We start from the raw sequence: 19,295 nt of genomic DNA, 5'->3' as shown, positions 1-19,295 counted from the left end.
CAGATGCTTGCTAAGAACTGAAGCGTTAGCAATAAAAATACATGTAAAATCCATATTTCTGCTCCGTAAAGGCTGTAGACCCCTCCAGGCCGCAGAGCCATTGTAAGGGCGACCGTGGCTCAGGGGGTTGGGAATCGCATCTGTAACCGGAAGGTCGCCGGTTCGATTCCTGGGCTCTCTGTCCTGGTCGTTGTGTCCTTGGGCAAGACACTTTACCCTACTTGCCTACTGGTGTTGGCCAGAGGGGCCGATGGCGCGATATGGCAGCCTTGCTTCTGTCAGTCTGCCCCAGGGCAGCTGTGGCTAAAACTGTAGCTTGCCTCCACCAGTGTATGAATGTGAGAGTGAATGAATAGTGGTATTGTAAAGCGCTTTGGGTGCCTTGAAAAAGCGCTATATAAATCCAATCCATTATTATTATAATGCAAGTAATGACATTGTAACTGTTTTGTAATTAGTACAATAACGCTCTACTTTACGTCCTGACCGTAACACATTTTATAGGTCTATTTTTCATGTATGTATGGATTGAGCTATTTTAAAGTCCAACTCTATATTCAGAGCTCCTCTCCTGGTCTCAGTATGTCAGAGCACTATTATTAAAAAGATGTCAAAACACAGAAGAATAGTGTTAATTAATTTCCAGCTCCACAATGATTGAAGTTTTAATAAAAATATACTTGCCCTATTATTGTCCTATTTTTTCCTCCTTGTAGAGGAATAATTTCCCATGCTTATCACTTTTCCTATTTTCTCAGGATCATGACACCTCCTCTGTCCACTTCACTTGTTTTCTTATCTTGTGCACTCAAGACACGTCTGCATTACATGGTTTTGGTTTTGATATGTGACTGAATGCGTTTCCCCTCTCTGGGTACCTATAACATTAGTGTTTCTCCCTCCTATGCATTTTTAAAAATATCTTTGTAGTTTTCTCCTATTTCATTTTAAACTCTTATTAGTAGTTGCTAGAATCTCTTTTGGATTAGTCATAGCTGTAAGGTGAGACATAGCATGTACCTGGCAAGCTGGGACCAAAAAAAAAAAAAAAAAAAAAAGTAAAAACAGAATAGGCAAAGGGGTAAAAATCATAATGGGCCAGGTATTATCTGACCAACTTTTATGGAATGGTTTGTCTCCATAGTTTAATAGTTGAATATGTCCAAGAGTCTGCTAAGACATCAAGAAATATGATATGAAGAATATGAAGAAATTGGTGTTGGGATAACGGCAAATCAGATAACATTTAAAGTTATACAGGAGGCAACCTGCTTCTGTCCGACTCATTGACTGCAGTCACTGTGAAAATAATTGGTGAAGGTTTGACCCGTTGTTCCTGATGTGTGGAGTCTTCATTGTCTGTGGCTCACAAGTCCATCCCCAGCTCCAATATAGCGCTACATGTCAGCTGTAGATGCCAACAGATTTGAGATTTATCACGGTAAGCCCCAGTATTATCACAAACAGATTGGCTGTAAGTGCCAACTTGACTCAATTCATTCAAGATCTGACTCTCTTATTGTGCTTTTAACCCTGTTGTATTGTTGTCTTGACCTACCAAAGTTGGTGTGAAGTTGGCAACGCTCTTCAAGTGGTTTCACACTTGGTTCCTGTCTTGGATGTGACCGTTTGAAAGGCAAGAATCTTGATTGCACATCTGTTTTCCTTATTGCGACTGTATCCTTATTGTCATTAATAGCACCCATGTTAGTTTTTACCCTGGTTTTATGTATCTTAGAAATGACCTTAAGTACAATTTAAAAATATAAATGTATAAATTAAAAAAAATTAAAAGATTGGGGGGATAAAAAAAACCCACACATAGAGTGCTTCACAAATTTATTAGACCACTCCTATAAAAAAAAGAAAACACAAATATTTTAGCAATTTGTCAAAAAGTTGTTTGAAACCATAAATAAACTGAATTCAGGTTTTATTCCCAAATTTGAGCCAGCACACTGCTCAATTACTCAAGCATGACAGTCAACCACTAACTCTAATAAAATTAAAAATAAATGCAAGTGCTTTACTATTTTTTCTGGTTTTTTTAATAAAACAGTAAATTGAAACCTTCATAGATGAGAACATATTATTTATTTTAGTATTAAATAATATGCATTCGGTTAAAAAGCTTATTTGAGCACTTATAATGCAATTATTGAGCACTGTATATTTAATAATAGTAATAATTCATGGAATGATTGGCTCCTTACAAAACAGGCTGGTAAAATTTAAAACTAACATTAAAATGTATCAAATATTTAAGCCTCTGAAAGGAGCTGCCTTTCAGAAAAACCAAAATAAATGAAGAAAAAAGCAACAAAAACACAGTCCTGCAACACACCTTTTCTGTTTCGGGTGCACTTGTGGATATCAGTATCTTCTGCTCACACTTGTACCACCAACTCAGTTTCCCACACTTTCACAAACGGATAAATCGACTGGGATACACTTAGACTGCATGCATCTCTATTTCACACTGACATGGGTGCGCAATCACATCCATATCAGTGAGTATTTTCCACTTACTTGGATAGGCATACAAATAAGCTGAAAGATATATGTCCACAAACTTACAGGAAGCCTGACGCATAATGAAGCTCTTGACATGTGGAAATACAAACACACACATGCCAGTCGGCAGTGTTTTTGTCACTGGAAAGGTCAGACAGAGTGGGTGTGCGGTGATTGCCATAGTGACCTGGGTAAACACCAGTGTCATTGTAGTCCTTGCCCATCATCTTGCAATAAGCCATGTTGTTGGTTTAGCGCACACTGTGTACTTTTTTAACTCTGTCTCACACAGACACACACAATATACATGCTTAGGTTAGGTAATCCCTCAGTTGATCATCATTGTTTTCTTGAATGAAGTGACACACACACACACACACACACACACACACACACACACACACACACACACACGTACTCATGTACAAGCTGATGACCTAACAATGCAGGCAATATTCTAAATTAAACATCATGTAGGTTAATGTTTGATTGATGACATCGACTCCAGTGACTCGTCTTTATGAACAGGACATCCTGTAATATTGTTTTTGTCACTGGACAGTAAAACAGTGAGTCTGTATGAGAGTGTGTCTAATAGTTTTTGTGCATTTCTTTTTTACACTTAACATTACCATTTATTTCCATTTGTTAATTTTTGTCTACATTTTAGCCTCCAGTCGTTTGCTCTTTGTCCTTTCTCTCTGTTTCTTCTGCTCTATTTTCTCTCTCATTCTCTGTCTCGTTTCTTCTCTTGTAAAGCTGTTTGAATGTGCCGTGGCATGCCAGAGTCTGAGTGACTCACCATGTGGGATTGTGCTGCCAACGAGAGGACTGGCTAATAGAGATTCCTTTTGGATTGGATTATTCACTGTCAGTGTGTGCACGCCTCATTTTACTATGAAGTTCTTTTTATAATCACATTTTTTAAAGTAAAATGACACATCTGTGTTTGACTTTCCTTATTTTAGAGCTACTGGAGTTGCAGTTATTGCTTGCCTTTTTGTCAGGATAACTTAACCAGTTCAAAGGTGAAAGTCATCTCTGTTGGATGGGTTGGAAGACATTTCTACAAGTTCCCTTGTATCAGTTATTCTTAATACTCTGGAATGCACTAAAAGGCATAGAAGTCTACAAAAATAGGAGCAGTTTCATTTTCAAGAGTAAATGTCTCATTGATAGACTTAAGGCAGCTGTTGTTTTGCATCTTTGGGCATGTGGGAATACTTTCTTCACGGGTGCATCCTAGTGACAGAATCCATGGCTACATTCCCCTGTCTATTCTAGGTCTTGCTCGAAGAGTTACAGTAGAAAGGTGACTGGTGGTGGTGAGTCAGAGAACAGACACACACACACACACACACACACACACACACACACACACACACACACACACACACCTTATGAAAAGAAAGAATAGAAACTGGAGAATCTCTTAGTGGTCCTTCGGTTTTTTCAAGGCGTGGTGGTAATTTTGTATTTAGACTTGTGTTCCAGTAACCACTAGACTAAATAAGCACCGTAGCACATCATAGTTCACTCTAACTCATAACGTATACACTAAATAAAAGCGTAGTTCTCCACTTATGTATTTGGAAGACAACTTCAACCTGCTCAGTAAGTGCTTTGTGGTAATCCCGGGCTTGTACAGATTTTATCAGTCAGGTTCCTTCAGCTGTGGAGGTCTAGTATCACAGAGATTGGTTGAAGAACGAGGTCAGCTGTGCTTTCAGTGGCAATAATGAACTGTCATTGGTACCTTTTAGCTTCACCTTGAAAAGTTTATCATCACAGTTCATGGTTTTTCATGAAATTTCAGAAGATGGTTCAAATAGTTTTTTAAGCTAATAATTTAGATTTGAAAAATAACCAAAGAGAGAATTTCACTTTGGCATAGAAGAAGGGGTGAGGGACTCAAAAGTTTCACTTATTTGTATTATTATACTGTATTTATTATAGCAGTTGTAGGTGCAAGGTAGGGTTTCTTATGTTTTTTTGTTTGTTTATTATTTATCTGTTGTCACAGCAGTGTACATTCAAATCACTCATTTACTATAAGATTAAACAGCTGGGAACGTTCTCTAAAAAGGGAAGAAATATCCAAAACAAAATAACAACATACAGTTGTAAATCAGTTTTCACTTTTCTTTGGCTAAGGAAAGAGCTTTGGTCCCGAATAATCCCTAGTAATACAGTAGCCCAAGACATTAGCTTAAGGTACTAGGATGAAATTCTAAACTCAGTTGAGAAGCTTCATCTAACAGAGATGAACTATTATTTTCTATTATTTTTCAGTGACATCCTGTCCCTCACTGACTCAAGACACCTCCAGTTTCTCAACACTGACCTTCTGAATCAGTTTGTTGGTTCTGCTGGCATATCTGGCACTGTTGCTAAGCCCACCAGCAGAAAACAGAAAAGTAAATAGCACTTGCTGCTACAGACTGGTCTCCAACATCTTGAAGATCTTCAGGAACAGTTAACCAATTTCAGATTCACACTTTAAACTAGGGATTCAAACTCTGACAGTTAACTGTTTCGAGGGTATGATGCAGCCTTCCATAATAGAGTGACTTATTAACCACAGCTAACTTGTGGAAAAAATGTCCACAAATGAGTGACTTGTTAACTACAGTTGTGGTGAAAATATTCTTCAATGAACAAATGTTTTAAACCCAGGATATCATTCATAACCATCCATAAATATTGTTTATTTACTCGTGTAGTTGAAATCCTGGTCCTGGATGTCAACACAGAGAATGAGCAGGAATGTGTTGCTTATTAATGAGAGGACAGATTAGCTTTTTGGTCTCAGGGAGAAGCATTGTCTCCAAGTATTAGGGAAGAGGAATTAGAAATGTTTGCGTAAATATATTTACTGGACCTTGTACTGTCTGGCAACAGAGATGGAAAATGCCTGATCAGGAAAACACAAGCAGGGAGGGAGAAAATGAGACCTCTAAAGTTTTGAGAGGGGTAGGCAGAGATAAGAGGTGTGAATGGAAAAAATTATGTGGAAGTGAGTTCAGCATTATCTGCTCTGGTGGCTATGGATAAAAGAAGGACGTGGAATATGGTAAGATATTTTAAACAATGACATATTTATGTATAGTAATCCTTGAGCATTCTAGCACCCGAGGAAGGCACTATAAAACAGGAAAAACCTGGGGAAAAAAGCAACAAAAAAGACAAGGCAAGCAGTTGTAAAGACCTTTTAAGTTTCCCATATCTGAGGCACTGTTTACATCTACTCAGTTAGTTAAATTGATAGCACTTAAGTGAATTTAAAAACGGTTGTATTATTCCAGTAGAGGATTAAGCTGGTCTGGATACATATTTAAACAATTGCTTGAAGGGCAGTGACATTACAGCTGTATGGACAATATATTGAAATACTCAACACTCATTTTATATAGCTGTGCATTACTTAATTTGTTTACTTTTGTGTCACTTTTTGCATTACTTTTCTGCTATTCTTGCAATTATTAGTGCAAAGTTGATTAAAAACGAGCCCAACTTTACTCAATGTCTTTGTGACCGCAGTTCTACTGTAGAAACAGGCAGCATTTCCTTTGGTGGATGCCCATTTCAGCAAGACTATAGTTACAGTGGGTTGTTATTTTAATTTCTTGGATGGGTTGGTCCAGTTCTTGGAAGGACTAGCCACTTTTTGAAGAATGCCACATAATGCAAAGTACTTCCCAGCCTTAGAGCTGCATGCCCTGCTTTTAAATGATACTAATCCACTATCCCACATTTTTCCCTGTTTGATTTTTAGGAAATCGCATTATGTATTCATAAACTTGGTAGTTTAGGTTAGATGAGCTTTTAAGCTCAGTCACAGATTTTCTGTTGATTGCGCTGTTAATAAACTATTTTGGCACGGCTCAGTTTTCTTAAACATTTGCTCACTCAACTCAAATTTGGCCTTTTTACAGTGTGGAAAATGTGGCCAAGGTCCCATTGCTAAGCGGAGTAAGGAAAACAAGCACGTGTCAAGGTCTTAAACAGTAAGCAACTAGCTTAGAGTGTTGTATAGATAACACTACATTGCCACATGATATGCATCATTGGGAATAGAGTGCTTCTATGTTCCTTTATAGAGTTTTAAGACCCGAACTCTTCCACGGCATGCATTTTTAATTTCTCTTTGATATTTGGGCATATTGGGGCCCGATGCATATTGGGGCTTATTTTTGTTTTTATGAAAAATCAGAGCCACATATGAGGATATTTGTTTCAAATTTTGATAGAACAGTAGCAGTATAATGTCCTCGTAAGTGGATATCAGGCACTTGTAGAGCAAAATTGAGTATTTTGGTCCAAATAACCCAAAATGTGATGTCCACATATGTGGACGCCAGGTCCTAGGAGGTTAAAGCACGTTTAAATTGTAAATGTATTTGTATAGTGCTTTACTAGTCCCTAAGGACCCCAAAGCGTTTTACACATTCAGTCATTCACCCATTCACGCACACATTCACACACTGGTGATGGCAGCTACATTGTAGCCACAGCCACCCTGGGGTGCACTGACAAAGGCGAGGCTGCCGAACACTGGCGCCACCGGGCCCTCTGACCACCACCAGTAGGCAACAGGTGAAGTGTCTTGCCCGAGGACACAACGACCGAGACTGTCCAAGCTGGGGCTCGAACCGGCAACCTTCCGATTACAAGGCGAACTCCCAACTCTTGAGCCGATTTATGGGTGATTTAACCTGGATTTTATACAGATATGCATGCTGTACTTCTCCTTAACCTCCACTTTTCAAATGACTCACTGTATAAATTTTTTCTTGTTTATACGTTTTGTTAAAAAAATTATTTAAAAACTTGAACAAAACAAAACTTGAACAAAATGATTTAGCCTATGGTATGATGAGGAATGGGCGATGAAATATTTACTCAAACAAACAAAGGTGTTCAGAATATGGATGTTTTACTGTGTAGAGAGTATAGCCAAGCACTCACTGAGGAGTAAAGTAGTTAAAAAAAACAATTTATTCAGGTCTGAAAAAGCTAGCAGGCTAGAGATGGTGGACAGTCATCAATATGAATACCTCGTGTGAGATATCAGGTTAGAATTTGTTTTATCCAAGGATCTGAATAAATATTCCCTTTACCCATTCATGCCTGTCAACAAATATTTACCTTTTTTCACGTTAGACAACAGTAAATATGACAATGTCGCCCATGAGAAATTAAAACTGTTTCCAGACATAGTGTACCTAACATTGTTGACTTTGTTGATCTCATAAAGTGATAGCTTTAGACACCAGTATCCATTCTCAAATAGCTGCCCAGAGTTTGCACTAGACCTTATTTATGTTTGTTTTTTGAAATAAGGAAAAAATCCTTGGATGTCTATAGTGGACTTTGGGTTTGTGTGTTTTGTCTTACAGTAACATGTCTTACAGTAACATTCGACTTGAGCATGCTACACATGTTGTGCTAGTCCTCCACCTGGTAGTTGGTAATGTGTTCTTCTAGTTTTGTTCTTTAGTGGTGGTAGGCAGACAGCTAATACATGCATCACAACCACCTTCTGCTGTTAGTATCTCATTAAATAATAGTAAAGATTGGTAAAACATAGAAAATACATATTTTAAGACCATTCCTGCATAAATCACTGCTGTGCAAAGGTTGAATTGTCACTACACTTTTGAATGTGGGACCTCCATCATTGGACTCTTCAGCACATACTGTAGTGCAATAGGCAAATCATAATATAGTGTAAAGTTTCATAATACTATTATTATATGAATTAGTGTTATAATACCCGAGTGTTGGGTAGCTCCACCTAAGTAATGTAGCTAAGTCTGTGTAAAAATGGAGATCGCAGTCTGAGGTTTAAAGTTGCTGAGTGTGTGATGTGTGACATTACGGCACTGAATGTAACACTGCTGTGCCAGAACACCAGTGGAAAGTGGAGTCTTTGCTCCCCTATCTGGTTTTCAAAAACATCTTTAGGCGATTCAATTTTGCGAGACACTGATGGTGCCTTAGTTTTTTGGCAAACACACATGCTACACCTACTAGAAAGGAAGCAGTACCAATGGATCAGTCTGATATTTTCCTTAAAAATTTTGATTGTTAAAAGATGTTATGAAAAAAAAATATATAAGATGATTTAAATCAGCTGTAAATTTCTGATAAATGAGTTTGTAATCATGGGTTTAAACTGTTTTAACCTGGAACTGAGCTTGTGCCAGTACTAATAAGAAGATATGGCTGAACATATAAAAGTAGGACTTCTAAATCTAAATAAATGGTTTCTGATTATCTGAAATTATGTAGAGCTAAAATAAATTTATTTTTTTTAGGGTTTACTTGTCTTTTGTGACAAAGTAGTCAGCTTTATAGTTTTGCATAAGTTTCGTTACTTAAAAATATTTTAAAATTGTGTCACATAACTTCAAATAGATAGCAAATGGTCTTTAAAATGGAGGCATTACAAAGTACATTGTACAATACTTGGTACAGCAGCTTGAATTTGTGAATCCAGTGAGTGAATATGATGAACATTATCTCTTTGAGATAGCTGATCTGCACTGATGCTGCTTAACGGCATAATTAAGTATCTTTAGTCCAATGGTGTGGGTTTACATGGCAAACAATAGGTGTGAGTGTTTCGACACCACTACACCCTACCATTGTGTTTTGCCCTGTGTATCACTATGCTTTTGTTTTGCTCTGAGCTCATTATGCAGCCGTCATCCTATTTGGCTTACATTAAGTCCTACCATTAACTGTATTATTTTATTCACAACACTCTAAATCAGTGTCTAAAATTTACTAAACACATCGTAACCATTGCTTAGACATTGGCAAACTCACAGCACTTACATCAGCCAAACACAACACCTTCATTTCCAGATGAAAGCTGATTATTTATTTTATGGTTTAAACAAACATATGATCTCTTTTGCTGAGATGCCAAGAACCAGAGGTGAATGGTTTAAAGTGCTTTTGAATAGACATCGACATATTTGTATTGCTAGTATAACACAAAATTATGATGGAAGTATTGTGATTCCTCAAAATCTGCTGTAAATGGTAACATAGGGAACTATGAATTATTTTTTCCACTATTTACAAAAGTAAAATAGGATTCATTATTAAATTGATTTGTAGTCTCAACAAATGATATTTTGCAACCTATTCTTTTTTTCATGTTTGTCTAATCCACACACATGCTATGTTGAGAATTACGACAATGATTGAGAAGGTAGCAGTGAAAATGTCTGTTGTCTAAATTTTGGCGCACAGTGAAAAAAAAAAAAGCCATTAACTAAGAAAAAAAGACATTGATATCAAATAAGAGTTTATCTCATGTCTTTTGTGTCATGTATTGCTAAAATCTTGCCGTAGGTATTATTATAGGAACCAAAAAGTATGTCTGAAGCTTTTTGGAACAAACTTTTTTTCCCCCTGAAACGAAACAATGATTCCTAGACTCAGATTGCTTTTTTAAGGTTGTCTTTGGAAAGGATATACGATATTGTGCAGAAGTCTTGAATCACAGCTCATTTTTAGGGTGAATTGTTCTTTACTTTGTGAAGAACTTTTTCTTTTCTTTTTCTTTTTTTTTTCTTTCTTTTTTTTTTTACCGAGTTTTACAATAATTTTTTTAAAGTGCTATTGACTAATAGCTCCCCAGACCCTTTGATAGGAGCAGCCTGTCATTAAAGTACAGTTTGTTTCCATTTAGTTGAACCTGTCAAAAATGTGAGATAAGACAGTTTGACAGGCAAATAGTATTTTTGTGCCAACAAGATGATTCTCAAAAAGCTATTAGCTTAAAACTTGGGACATCTTGTTATAGTGTGAACTGTATCCTTAAAAAAACTGGACAAGTGCAAGGCGAAAGAAGTTGCACCAAAAAAAGAGCCAAAATCCTATTTACAGCTAAGGAAATTGGGGGGGAAATCCAGCAAAACCTGACACAGCACCTGAGAGATGCACCTTTAGCTGATTCATCTGCTGTTCACTGAAGCTTCTTAAGAAAGGGCACCAGTGAGAAAAGACTGACGTATTCCAAATTACACAAGAACTGGATTGAAAATCAGTGGTAACAAGTGTTAAGGACTGATTAATCTAGAGCTGGGCGATAGAACGATAACGATATGTATCGCGATATAACTTTTACTCGATAGAGAAATTAAGCTATCGCGATAGACCTCGCCGCTCTTGTCCTCTTAAAAAAAAAAAAAAAAAAAAAAAAGGTCAGCCGATCCAAATTCAGTAGCGCAGAGCCGAACCAATCACAGCCGCAGCGTCACGTCGCGTGACTTGTTACGTACAGCACAAGTGCCAAGCCGCACGTGTGTTTGTTTGGGAAGCAGCCAGCGGGTAATGGAGCCAGGGCATAATGGAGGAAATGAGTGTGCCGACTAGAAAAATCAACCGAGCGTGACCGAAGAGAAAACAGATGATGGTTCCAATGCCGGAGAGATTGTCGAACGGAAGAGCCATAGAAGTTCCGTAGTGTGAAGGTATTTTGGCTATTTCAAGTCTGACAAAAAACAGAGTAGCGTGCACTGTAAATTGTGCCGAAAGCAAGTCTGGAAATACAATAAACTGGTGCATGCGTCACACTGTGCGCCACGTTATTGTTTCGGTGAAATGAATTTCTACAATACTGTTACTGTTAATTCTACTCTCTGCAGTGTTTAAATGCTTACATATACACACAGTTAGTCCCTCCACACATACGACTCGGTTCTGCTTCTATGCCCCAGCTTTGTTTACTTTTTCCCACCGAGGCTTCTAGACTTCTGATTGGCCAACATTTCTGCACGGTTAGGAATCTAGCGCCACCTGCTGCTTTGGCATGTTCATAGCAGCGTTTTCCTTCATTTCTGCCTTTATGTGTGGACGGGATTATTTTTTAAAACGAAAACGGAAAATCTCCGTTTTCAAAAATACCCGTGTACGTGTGGACGTAGCCTCAGTCTCTGACTGGAAGCGCTAATTCATCATTCGGCTTTTGTCAGACTAAAGTAACTGTTAAAACTGTTTGAAAAGCTCAGCTATACAACAAGGAGAGATTGAGAATTTCCTTTTAGTTCTCAGTTTACTTGATATTGACAAAAGTTAGTCAGTTTTGTCTGTTCTTCTGTAAAACAAACTAAGATTTATTTTTAGAATTAATACTTTATTTCTAAGTGGAATTGACAATTTAGTCTGTTTCGTTTGTTCTATTTTGAAACTTAAACGCTTTAGCGGCTGCCTTTTGTGTAGTTTGCAATATTTGCCTTTATTTATCTGAAAAAGTCTCATGTTCCTTAAGTACATCTACCCTGTTGAACTTATTATGGGAAATAAATATTTAAATAAAAACAAGCTGCTGATTATTTCACATTTTACTTGTGAGCAACGGCACATTTAAATCTTACAAATATAGTTATTTGGCTTATATCGTGATAGATATCGTTATCGCCTGAAATGAAAAAAACATATCGTGATATGAAAAAATCTCATATCGCCCAGCTCTAGATTAATCCAAATGTCAAATACCTGATTCTAATTGTTGTTGATATACACAGAAGAGGTAAGGGGAGAGGAACAACAGTGAGTGTCTACAGTCATGTGTAGACTCTCACAGTTGGAGGCTCTGTCATGGGTTGGGGCTGCATTTCAACCAGTGGTTTTGGGGATTGTATCAAAATTGATATAATTATGAACTCAGAAAAGTACCATGAGATTTTGATCCACCATCTGGAAACCATCTGATTGGCAGCGGCTTCATTTTCTTCAGTATGACAACAATCCCAAACACACTGCTAATGCAATAAAAGCATACCTGGATAGAAAAACACAGTGGAGCACTATCATCCATGGATTGGCCTTTCCAAAACCTGGATCTCAGCATTGTTGAAGCAGTGTGGGATGACCTTGGCAAAGATTGAAGCAAAATGCAGCCAAGATCCAAAGAAGAGCCCTAGAAAAACATCGAGAAAATAGGGTGCATTTTGCACAACATTGTATATAAGCTTAAAAGTCAAAGAACTTCTAACCACTCTCTTTGAAATGTTTCTCACTGTTATGCTATTCTATAATGACCATGCCATAAAACTGTAAATATTAAAGAAACTTGACTATAAGGTGGTGATGTTAGTATACGTACTCATGGAAAAATCTCGAGTGTACATTAGACTAAAAAGAAGAAAAAAAGAAATAGTCCCCTGGATTTGGAGGTGGAGGTTAATTAATCTAGCACTTGATTTCTCCGCCTACTCCCTTCTTTGTGTTTCTTGTTATTGTCGGATTTCATACCACGAAAAGACTGTTAGATAAGCTCACTGAAGGTCTCTGTGGCCTTCTAACTCGCTCCTGATATTTTCTTTCATGAACCATGTTTCTCTCTGACATTGAAAGAAGTGCAGTTTCTGTACAAATAAAAGAGGTTTGTTCTTACCTCATTGTGATGACTTCACCAGGCAGGATTAACCCACAATCAACCCTACATTTTCATTTATACAAACATGACATTGAGCAGTTCAAAAGAGTGAAGTTGAATTATGAGTAACTTTATAACATTATAAAATCACTGTGCTTCTTATTCTTTGCTGTGGGTCAAACCTATTTTTCTGGATTTATTTTTAATTTTTTTTAAACATGCCTGATTAAACATTTTTATATGTTATTTACTGATGTGTGTCTCATATGGATAAAGAAGCAGTCAGGAAGGGTTCATGTGACTGTCCCTGAGCTTGTGTGGAGTTGGAACTTTCTTTTTCTTTTTTCTTTTTTTTTGAAGTCCTTGCTTGCCTTGTCTGTTTTTTAATCACACTACACAGGAAGACATCCATAGTTTTGCGTCTTGTTGTTTAAAGTAAAATTGTTGCAAGTTATGTGGTTATGTAACAAAGGATAAAAGCATTTAAAGCTCGGTGCACTTTCTCACATTCACACATCTGACCAATCATTGTGTGAAATATAATGAGAGGGTTTGCTGAAATGATCTGGTTTCTGAAAGTTCCAACAGGAAGTTTTTAGAGAGTATCATCCCCTTATCTCATTTCGCAGTTTCTACATATTTGATTTTTTTCCCCTCGCCTCCTCTCTGTGTGCGTCAGTCCCTCCTACCTCAGACACAGGAGGAAGAGATGCGAGGAGATAGGAGTCGAGGCAACTGGCATTTTACAAAATGAGACATTCGTGGTTGGCAGCCGTCAGTTTAAAGCAATGTCAATTAGCTATGACGGGTGGCACGGCTGCACCATGCTTTGCCTCTTGAATACACTTAATAGTGTTCCAAAAATTTTATAGATTTAATTTTATACACAATGCTAAATTGCAATCAAGCTGTACTTTGCATGTAGTGCTAATTAGGAAATGTAGCATGCCAACAGTGCAGATGCAGACATCATCATGCCTCATATCTTAGTTTAAGAATGCCAGCAGATAATTAGACTTTAGCTCCAATCATCACAGTGATTGGAGCCTAAACACTGAACCTTCATTGTCTTAAATTCAGAACATCTGGGAAAAGAAATGGAGAATTTATAGAAAACTTGAAGATAGATGACTTCTCCAACACATGTGGAGCTGACGATCTTTTTTTTTTTTGGCAAATGGAAACCTAGAGTCTTGTCCAACATATTTTCACTTTTGTTTTATTTGGGAAATCTGTTTTTAATTTTGAGGAGAAAAAAATCTCTCAACAGTTCCACCACTGAGAGATGGAGGCAAACAGTGGTCTTGGCCAGGCTCTATGCATTTTTGGACTTGGATAGTTTCTGATACTGAATTTTCAGTAATAAGGAAGAAGCATGTACGGCATGATTTGTCAAGTAATTGCATGGAACATGTTTCTAAGCCATTTATACATCGGTATGTAGTTTCTGCTGTGAGGAAACTGACAAAAGAAATGGAAAATTCAGGTTGTTTATGGGCACATTTTTGTTTTCATACCAATTTTCTAGTACAAAATGGACCCAGAATGGAGGTGATGATGATGATAATGCTGCTGCTGCTCATGTTAATGCTTTAAAATAACTCCTAATCATAATGCTACCTCTATTCCTGACTCGATCTCTCTTTCTTTCTAGATGCCAGGCCTTTTGTTCAGCCCTGTGTGTCTGACAGTCATCTGGTTTTTATCGTGGTCACTGTGTCCCAGTTGTGCTCAGATCTGGACCGATGAAGGTGAGACACATGCGCACACACAAACTGCATTTGAACACTTTGCGGAAAGACCTTTTCTGTTTTAACAAGAAGATCTGTGACAGTGCACTTTCAAATTCATGTGCAAACACATGTACTTACACACATATTGTGTTAAGGATCAGGGACAGATTCCTGTGTCAGCTATTTTGGGTGCTCTTGACTTATCTTGACTGCAAGTACTTGTGAGATATAAAGCTCCTGCAACAGAATGGAAGAAGGAAACATATTTTTAATTTCTTTTTTTTTTTTTTTAAACCCAGTGCATTTACTATGAAAAATGAAATTGTTAGAAGAGCCGTGACCAGAGAAAGTCTCATTACTCACTTTTGTTCCAACAAGAATTTTATTGTTGAGCCTTTTTGGCCTTAGTGCACAGATTTCTACAGCATTGAGATTCTTTCTCACTTTCTTTTTTTCTTAATTACTCCAACAAAATGAACAGCTTGCCCATAGACCTTCAGCTGAAACTGTCAAAATGTTTCCTTTTCAGTTCTCCTTTTTTCCCCTTCTTTTCCCTGCAGCAATTCCACACTCAGTTTTTATTGTCTGGAAAATACTAAGTTTCACACAGCTTGCAATTTCTGTGTCCACCCTGCCATCGGATTTCAATGTTAGGAGAGACCTGCAACCTTCCTGTGTGTGTGTGTGTGTGTGTGTGTGTGTGTGTGTGTGTGTGTGTGTGTGTGCCTATGCACGTGTGTCCATGTATGTGGGTATGTGTACTTAAATGCACATTTATGTGTGTGGTTTTATGTCTGTGTGCGCCTGTGCACATGTCTGGGTCCTCTTGCCAGAGGCAGAATCAGATATGAGTGGAACGCTGCGGGTTTGGGGAATAATGTACTTCACTGCCAATAAAACATGAATACACACATTCAGACCAGCCAAATCTTTGAGCTGCACCAAGGCCCCGGGTAGGACACATACATGCTCACACACTCACAAACGCAGAAACAGAGGGAGGATTTGTGTGTGTGTGTGTGTGTGTGTGTGTGTGTGTGTGTGTGTGTGTGTGTGTGTGTGTGTGTGTGTGTGTGTGTGTGTGTGTGTGTGTGTGTGTTTTCAGTGGTTGAAGGGGAAAAGAAAATCTGGGTAAAGCTGTTGGGAGAGGCTCTACAAGAACAAAAGTGGAGGGAAGGAAAGTATTACACAGAAGATGAAACAATACGAAAAGATAAAGGTGAAAGGTAATATTTAACCTACTACGCTTGTTTTGTTATATGGACACAAGTGGGGTTGAATGATTAAACCTTTTTATATAGAAGTTACAGTTAAATGGCTACTGGTTTAGCTTGCAGGTTAAGCAGGTACCCATATCCCAAAAGGCTAAATGCAGCAGCCCAATCTCAACTTGGACCCGAGGGCCTTTGGTGCATGTATGCCCTCACACGCTTTCTCCCTGTTTTCTGTTCACTGCACAATGCACACGTATCTAATCAAGGTGGAAAGTCGAAATGCATAATTAAAATAAGAAATTGCAATGCAATATATTCATTACACATAAATTGAAATGTTGCATATCTTTTCTTTTATTTTGATAATTATGACTTATAGCACATGGAAATTAGAAATCAATTATCTCAGATTATTAGAACATTTACTAAGATCAATCAAAAAAGGATTTACAATAAAGAAATATATAACTTCTAAAAAGTATGTCTTATTTGCTTGTGGCTCCTTTACCATGAATCACTCAATCACTGCTGGGTAGCTTTGATAACATACCTTAGCTCACCTGTATTTTGGAGTTGGTTATTTCTCATCTTTCGGACAAATACCTCTGGCTGTCCAACAAAGCACAGTAGTGACATCAGGAAACAATTTGGCAGTAGTTTGGGCACCATGGGGAAATGCCAAGTCCTACTGGAAAAGGAAATAGTTGGCTTTAGACTTTGGATAAAACCAACCACCACCAACATCGGTTGATGGTATGGCACGCCAAATCATTAAAGACTCCAGATATGTCAGTCTGTACTTCAAACACCTTGGATTCTGTGCCTTCAAGTCTCTAAGACCTTGATCTAGCAATCGTAAAAGTAAAGTATTTATTTATTTTTCAGAAATCTGTAGTTTTGTTTTTTGGATTTTTTTTTTGTTTGAGTTTTGCCTGAACCCTTACAAGCTTTTTTTCTTTTAATGTTTCCAGATCTTACTCATTAAGTTGTTGATTGAAGAGCAATTAAACTGATCAAATTAATTCAAACCGTAAATAACAAGATGCAGGCTTATTTTTATTTCCATTATTGAAACTGGAGAGCGTTTTTCTCATTTTGAAAGTTTTAGATGTATCTTTCTATCACAGCTCTGTTTCTAATGTCACTCAGCTTTGTACTCTCCTCTTTGAGCATTTATCTCCTACGCTCAAAAATATAAATGCAACCACAAAGTCACTGTGGATCATTGTTCCTCTTTTCCCAGCGGTCTCATTTTGCACAGCTACTAACAGCAGGAGTGCCAGTGAAAACCAAATATTGAAACTGCTGTCAGTAAAGTCGTCATCTTGAGTATGTGTCAAATTTAATTTAGGATTTACTTAGTTGGTCCCCAAAGGGCATACGCAGTTGTTATGGGAGGGGGAAAAATAATATATGTAACAACATATAGTAGATGCCTCTTCTTCTCCATGTGATTTCTGAACATAAAAGGAGGTTTCAGCTTAATGAAGCCACTTTATTAAGTTTGTTACAAGATAATAAGATACAAAAAAAGCTGAATTAATGGAAAATGCAGAATCACAAACCTGGGGTAGATTGTTTGCTACCAAGGGAGGAGAGGTCGGCAGGGAGTATGCATGCCTGAGTGATTGAGGTTAACATTAATGAAGGTGTGTTCGTGGCAGACTGGCAGTCAGTGTTTTTGTTTTGTTTTTCTTTTCCTTCACACTGAATCTACTATAAATGCTGGCATTCACTTTTTGTAGCCAAGCTAAACATACACACAGATACTCATACTGGAGATAGTGTATCAAGTTTGCAAATCACTACAGCCACCTCAAATATTTGCTCAGGTATACACTAGTCTTAGTATTCCTTCAAATCTGCACCACCCTGCAATTTTGTGTGACAGCATGTTGTAGTTTTGCAGATTACAAAGAATATTACTGATATCAAAATTTCATATCCAGAGTCATTAGTATCCATTGTTGCTGGATTTAAATTGGAGAATGATCTTTAAAACTACAAGGTTACATCTGTATCTAATCTTACATTGTTTAATAAATAATATACCAAAAAGCCCTAAACTGTTAGGTTGCCATAGTTGTCTATGGATTAAAGCATAGCTGCAGCAAAGCTGGTGAAGAGGAGGATATCAGAGATAAAACCTAAAAAATCTCAGCAGATAAAACTAAAGTTATCTCCATTATTCAATACAGCAGTAATTTGAAATAGAAATAAATACAAGTCACCGTGAAATATGTTACTGTGTCTTTGTGAAGTTAAGACTGGGAAACCAAGGTGATTTTGAGTCTTCTGTAATCAATGAGTGAGCGTTATCAACAAGAAAATTGAAGGTTCCATATTGTAGAAAGTGAACACTTTTCATATTACAGCACTTCCAAGTTTAAAACTCTCACACGACCTGCCGTACTGTCTCCTTTTGTAGAAGCCAGTACGACAGGATGTTCCTGGTATTTTGGTGAAACGTTTCACTGATCCTCTGTCCATTATTAAATGGCTCCCAGATTGGATTTGCTGATACACAGTAATATTACTTTAATGATGGAGCAGCTTTATACTGTGAGCCAAAGTCTCCTCAGCCTGGTGTCTGCAGGATCCCTTGCCTTGTATGGTCATGTTATTGTGACACGGCAGAATATACTGTAAATGGTGCCGCTTGAATCACATTAATACAGACAATGCTGACACATGGTATGTTAGATTGTGCAATGTGCAGATACTGCAAGCCAGACAACACAGTGCTTTAATATTTTATGCGATGTCTGTGTTTGCAGTGTCAGGCGAGCAGTATGGGCGCTTGGAGTCGAATGTGACACTGGCATGCAATAATTCGGAAATCAGGTAAGGAAGAAAAAAGAGCAACACACTAGCACACTTGTTGTGGTGTTGGAAAGAGTTGTTCAGTATAGCATCTCCATGCATTTGCACGCAGAGCAAATTTGTCATAAAGGTTTTGATGATATTAATTGATATACTGAAAAACTGTTAGACTCATTGTTTTTCTTAGTTATTTTCTTACTCAGAAGGTTCATTTTTAATGTTGGTGTCAAAAGAAGTTTGCCATAGTCCCCAGTGTCATCGGCCTAGAAACCAGTTTGCGGCCATCTGTTAACTACCATTAGGGTCATTAGGGAAGCTGTTTCGAGAGTGGTTGCTGGAGTGTGCTGTGAATTCAATCGCTAAGCCTCAGTCATATTGGCTTAAGGCCAGTCAGTCACTGGTAACCACTGGTCGCTGGGGAATTGTGCGTGTATTCCCAGAGCGGTTGCAGGAAATTGCTTGCTTTTGCCAGGTTAAATTCATTGCAAAGAAGTACATGTTAATGCCCCCAAAACCTCCTCTGATTACTTTGGTCACTTCAGTTTGCTGCTATTTCCTGTAGTATGTAGGGTAGACATCGAATTGACACACAAAGACTTGCCACTTACTTGC

General features: G+C 37.8%; 1 protein-coding gene across 3 annotated transcripts in view; it reads left to right on the top strand.

The window, feature by feature from the left end:
- The window catches only part of il11ra (interleukin 11 receptor subunit alpha), a 52,617-nt gene that overhangs the window by 23,295 nt on the left and 10,027 nt on the right, over positions 1–19,295 (top strand). For 2 of the 3 annotated variants that reach the window (XM_026174231.1, XM_026174230.1), the window contains exons 2-3: positions 14,568–14,664; positions 18,638–18,704. In XM_026174231.1, coding sequence (XP_026030016.1) covers positions 14,568–14,664; positions 18,638–18,704 — 164 coding nt within the window. Of the gene's footprint in view, positions 1–14,567; positions 14,665–15,724; positions 15,873–18,637; positions 18,705–19,295 lie in introns of those variants that run through there. The other variant, XM_026174232.1, reaches the window with a different exon arrangement.

Source organism: Astatotilapia calliptera, chromosome 7 (assembly GCF_900246225.1).
Source record: "Astatotilapia calliptera chromosome 7, fAstCal1.2, whole genome shotgun sequence".
Lineage (NCBI taxonomy): Eukaryota > Metazoa > Chordata > Actinopteri > Cichliformes > Cichlidae > Astatotilapia > Astatotilapia calliptera.
The sequence above is the reverse complement of the archived record's forward strand: the minus strand, read 5'-3'. Positions and strand labels throughout refer to the sequence as shown.